Raw genomic sequence first — 4861 nt, 5'->3', positions numbered from 1 at the left:
GCGTCCCTGCGGACGAGCTGGAGCGCCCCGAGGCTCTGAGCGCTGCCCCTGAGCCCCGCCCTGGGGTCAGCCTCCGTGTGGTGGCAGCGCCCTGAGGCGGCCCTCGGAGACTCTGCCCGGTGACGGGCTTCCGGCCCTTGGGACGTGCTGACGTTTCATCTGAGGGGGTTTCGGAATCAAAAACTGCTCTGAAGACCGCCTACGCCCCCAGTTTCCGAAACAGACCCTTACCTCTGGGCTTCGCGAGCACCGAAGCCTTTGCCACCTCGGGCACGGGCCGGGCGTTGGGCCTCAGCCTGCCCCGCGGCGACTTGCGTCACCCCTGCGAGCGCAGGCGCCCTGGTGCGCTGGAGGCGCCCGGGCCGTCTCCCGCAGCGGTGCCGAGCGCGCCCCTGAGGTCCCGGTCGCGGGCCCCTCGAGGCCTGGACCTCCCAGCTGGCGGAGCCAGGGCAACCCCCTGCAGATGTGGGGTCCCGAGAGCTTGGTCTCGGGGTGTCGTGAGGCCCCAGACGAGAGGAGAGCAGCTACGGACAGGCAAGTGGGGGCCCAACGGTCTGGATGGCCCCAGCTGGGGCCTTGACACTGCCCTTAGGGGCGCGAGGGCAAGGGCCAGCGTACGGCTGAGGGAGGGAGGTGCCTGGCTCCTTGGGGTGCTGCGCCCCCCCCCACTTGGCTCAGCCCACTCCGGAGGGCGACTCCCACTCGGAGAAGGCCCTTGATGGGAAACAGCGCAGGGGAGCGCAATTGGGGCACCCCGGCCCCAGGCGTCCTGACGTGAGCCTCAGCTGGAAGTGGGGCGCGGTGGCCCCGGCAGCACCTGTGAGGACTCAGACGCTGGGGAGGGGCTGTTTCTCGCATCTTCTGCTTAGACGAAAGGACCAAGTCGCCTCTCAGGGGGGCCTGGCCGCCAGCACAGCCGCAGAGCACCACCGTGGGCCCCGGCTGGCCCAGAGCCCCGCAGAGGGGGCAGCCTCGCCACTGCCAGCGGAGGCCATCCCGGCCAGCGCTGCCACGGGCCCTCCGGCAGGCGTCCACGGGCAGCTGTGGGTGTGGCGAGGACCCAAGGAGCCCAGGCCCGAGAGGAGCCAGCGGTGAGTGCTGGGCCGGGGGGTGCGGGCCTGAAGCCCCCTCCGCCTGCCCCGTCCTCCCCGGCAGCCGTGGGCGCGCGGGCAGCCGAAGGTGGCGGCTTAGAGCTGTGTGAAGGCCGCTGGCCTGGCCCCCGGGAGAGGCTTCGCCCCTCCGCTGCTCCAGGCGGTCTGCCTGGGTTGCGTGTGCTGCCCCAGTGCTGGGCCGGGCGGGTGGTCAGTTCCCCAGCATGGCTGCCGGCCAGCGAGCCGGTCCCAGTGGTGCGTCACCATGGGAGCCGACCCGTGGCCACACTCGGGCGCACATACGTGCGCGGTCTGGGCCACGTGCGCCGGCCACCGTGGTCCCGGCGCTTGTCCCGGCACCGCCCGCCCTGGCGTCGGGAGGCCCCTGTCTAGCGCTGCTGAGTCCCTGCCCAGCCTGCTCCCTGGTCACCAGCAGCAGAACCTGCTCCAGTCAGGTCCTGCCCGCCCCCTGCCCGCCCCCTCTGAAGTGGCCTGGTCGTCTCTCCGTCCACGTTCATTCGTAGCGTCGTTTGCCCCCTGGAGTTTTCTGTGCTCTCGCCGTGAGCTTTCAGCGTCTGGCTCGGGGCGGGGGGCGCGTGCCGGCGTCCACTTCGCGTGACTGAGGCCCGAGCCCTTTCCAGACTGGCCGCCCCCCACCGTGGCACCTGCTCACGCATCTGCTGGGGCCTCCCCGAACCCGTGGCCTGAGAGCCAGCCGGGCCGCCGGGGCTGTGCGTTTCCTTGCAAGCTTGAGAAGCCCCCAGCGGGCTCCAGGGGCCCCTGGAGTGGGGAGAGCCCGCGCCGGGTCCGCCCCGCGCTGCGGACACCGTACCCCTGTGCGGGGCTTTTCCCGGCCGGGCCAGGCGCGCCCAGCACACTCGGGCCTCCACGTGGTGTGGGGCTTCGGGGCCCCGCCGGAGCGGGACATGGTGACGTGGTGCGCGCGAAACGCGGGTGGGCGTCCGAGTTGCCGCCATCGCCTCACGCCGAGCCCCGGCCGGCCGGCGCGGCACCCCAGGGCGCCCCCGTGCCCGCGCGGGCGGAGGGCTCACACTGGGCGCGCCTCTGCCTCAGCACTGCCGTTTCTCGTCCGTCGGGCAATGGCAGTTCTGGGGTGGCGCGAGGCGCGTGGCTCGCCGTGTCGCCCCTTGTGTCGAGGGGGGTGGGGTGCCAGTGCCCGTCGCGCGGCTGTGCCCTCCCTCAAGTGGACCCCGCCAACGGCCTTCACGTCGCTCCCAGAACCTTTTCGCTTAGCGCGGCCACGTCCTTGTCGAGACGCATTTAACGCTGCGAGGGGGACGCGCAGGCCACGTACGCCAGGGCTCACCCGTGGCTCCGCCCACCCGGCGGGGCACGGTGACCCCGGTGGCGGTCCCAGGGCCAGGGGCGAGGTGACTGTTGGGGCGCTCGGCTCTACGCAACCCCCATGTGGGAGGCCACGGTCACTGCGGCCCTCAGCAGCCACGTGCTGAGGGCTGGGCGACGGGGTCCCACGGGGGTCGGTGCAGCGGCTACCGACCGACCGACCAACGCTTCAGGCCAAAACTCACCTCCGCTGCACTGACCCGAGCGTCCTGTGCCCGCACCTGCGGCGGCAGCGGTGGCGCGGACGCGAGCTCCGTCCTTCCCGGGCGCCTGGCCACCTTTCGGGCCGAGACCGCGAACCCCGGGCTTTGTTCCTCGGCCCCCGGGTCTCTCCGGTCACCTCGAGTCTGCGAGCCCGGAGACTTCTCGGCCGCGCCCCACGCCACGAGGCCTCTGAGACCGGGGGAGGGGAGAGGCCGCAGGCCCAGGGCCTGAGTGCTACGTGAGCCCTCACGCGGCAGCGTGACTCGTTCCCCTCAGTCCCGCGTGGCCGCAAGTTCTGGGCTGCGCCATGGTGGGGCCGTCCCGGGCCGCCTGGCACCGCAGGGTACAAACATCCGGCTTCCGTTCTTGGGGTCCAGCTCCAGGTCTCCCTTCCCTTTTCTGTCAAGCTGGTGCCGGGTCTGCTGCTGCTGACCACGGCAGGGGTGAGCGCCCCGCTGAGGAACGGCTCGGGGCCCGGACCCAGCCCCCGCGCCCTGGCCACGGGACACCCACCCGGCTGCCCCTCTGGTGTGAACTCGGCTGCTGGCCTCGGCCTCGCCTCGCACCCCACAGCCGGGGCCCACAGAGCGCGCAGTCCACTTCCCACCGGCCCTGGACGTCTCCCGGGCCGGGCGCTCGTGTCCACTGGGGAGCTGGTGCCGCTCGTGGTCCCTCAGTGCGGCCCAGGTGGCTCGTTCCGCAGGCTGCGCTGCGGGTGCGCCCCTCAGTCTGGCCCACGACCACCGCTGTCCGGTGGGCTCTGGGCGGGGCCGAGGCCCTCGGGGGACGTGGGGGGGTCTCTCCCCAGTCGTGGCCTACGTGACACGTCCTCGGGCGTGTGCACGCCTCTGGGTGAGCGGCCCTAGCTCAGAGGGAAGCGCACGGCGCGCCCGCCTGCCCTCACGCACCCGCAGCGGCCGTGAAGTCCCCGGCACGCTCCCGCCACGTGACTCTGCTGGCCGGGTGGCTGCTGAGTGGCCGCCGCCCGCCTTGCAGCAGCCGACGTGCCGTCAGGCTCGACCGTGGCAGGGACAGGTGCCTGACACCCAACGTGCCCGCTGCAAGCTCAGCCCGCTGCAGAGCCCCGAGGGGGACGTGAAGAGGAATGCCCGCCCTGCAGCCGCGGGCACGCCCGGGCCCAGACGCCGCGCGCAGCTGGTGTTGGAGGCACATTCTGAGCCGCCCGCACGTCTCCACCTCGCACACTCTGGCCCCAGGGCTCCAGGAGGCAGCGCCCGGCCACGCGGCCTCAGGCCGGAAGGCCAGGCGCAAGGAGAGAGGCGGCCGGGCGGCAGCTGCTGGCAAATCCCCAAAGGAGCCTTTATTTCAACGTGGGAGCACGTCCGTCACAGTAATTTGAGGCGGTCTCTGCCTCCCGGCCGGCGCCTCTCAAACGCCTCGTTCCGAGCGAAGAGCCACGCGGTGTTCACAGCTGCCGACACGTGCCCAGGCTGGCGGCCAGAGGTGCCTGCTGGTCGCAGCCCTCTGCTGCGAGACGGGCTGTGTGGAGCTCGAGCCAAGGCCATCGCTGGGCTTCACGGCCCCGCCTGCCACGCCAGGGGGGCAGAGGGCAGCCGCCAGCCCTCGCTCTCCCCCCGTCGGCGAGGCCCGGCCGCCTCCGGCACGAGCCACCCAGGGGTGCAGGCCTGGCGACCCGCACGGCCGCGGGCCCCCTCAGCCTTCCAGGAGCCACTGCTGCGAGGAGGAGCCGTCACAGATGGCCATGGCGACGTGGCCCTGGTGACCTGGCGCGTCCACCGCACGCAGGCACTGCCCGACGGACACCTGGTACAGCCGGCGGCTCTTCTGAAAGACAGACCCGCGGGGAAGTGGCACGGCAGCCAGCAGGTGGCCGAGCGACGCCGCAAACGGTCCAGAGCGCTGCCCGGCACCCACTCAGCCCTCGGCCACACCCCAGCTCCTCACCCCGAAGGTCCACTGCTGGGAGCCCCCCGACCCGTGGCACTTCATGAGGCGCGGAGGGTCCGCGGCGCGCGTCTCCGACACGTCCAGGCAGAGGAGGTTATTCAGGACCAGCTCGTGCTCCTCGCTGTAGACCCAGATCTAGGCAGAACGCAAAGCCGCGTGGCGCCTGGTCCCACGCACCACGTCCGTGAGCCTCCGCGCGGCCTCGCAGGGCAGGCCGGACCCGGAGGGGCCGGGAGGTGCCAGGCTGTGGCGCACTGTGCCCCCGCCGGGGG

At 72.6% G+C, this 4861-nt stretch overlaps 2 protein-coding genes across 2 annotated transcripts in view; one reads left to right on the top strand and one right to left on the bottom strand.

The window, feature by feature from the left end:
• Nucleotides 1-1095, top strand: part of KMT2C (lysine (K)-specific methyltransferase 2C) — a 118880-nt gene extending 117785 nt beyond the window's left edge. The window contains exons 59-60 of the mRNA XM_012733869.1: nt 212-534; nt 870-1095. Coding sequence (XP_012589323.1) covers nt 212-534; nt 870-1095 — 549 coding nt within the window. The remainder of the gene's footprint in view (nt 1-211; nt 535-869) is intronic.
• A 2861-nt stretch (nt 1096-3956) lies between these two features.
• Nucleotides 3957-4861, bottom strand: part of LOC101619722 (inactive polypeptide N-acetylgalactosaminyltransferase-like protein 5) — a 49871-nt gene continuing 48966 nt past the window's right edge. The window contains exons 13-14 of the mRNA XM_004694383.2: nt 4587-4724; nt 3957-4466 (exon numbers count right to left, since the gene is read on the bottom strand). Coding sequence (XP_004694440.2) covers nt 4335-4466; nt 4587-4724 — 270 coding nt within the window. The 3' untranslated portion in view covers nt 3957-4334. The remainder of the gene's footprint in view (nt 4467-4586; nt 4725-4861) is intronic.

The sequence above is a fragment of the Condylura cristata genome, unplaced genomic scaffold, assembly GCF_000260355.1.
Source record: "Condylura cristata isolate star-nosed mole 26May11 unplaced genomic scaffold, ConCri1.0 scaffold00042, whole genome shotgun sequence".
Taxonomy (NCBI): domain Eukaryota; kingdom Metazoa; phylum Chordata; class Mammalia; order Eulipotyphla; family Talpidae; genus Condylura; species Condylura cristata.
This window is presented reverse-complemented; position numbering and strand designations above follow the sequence as displayed.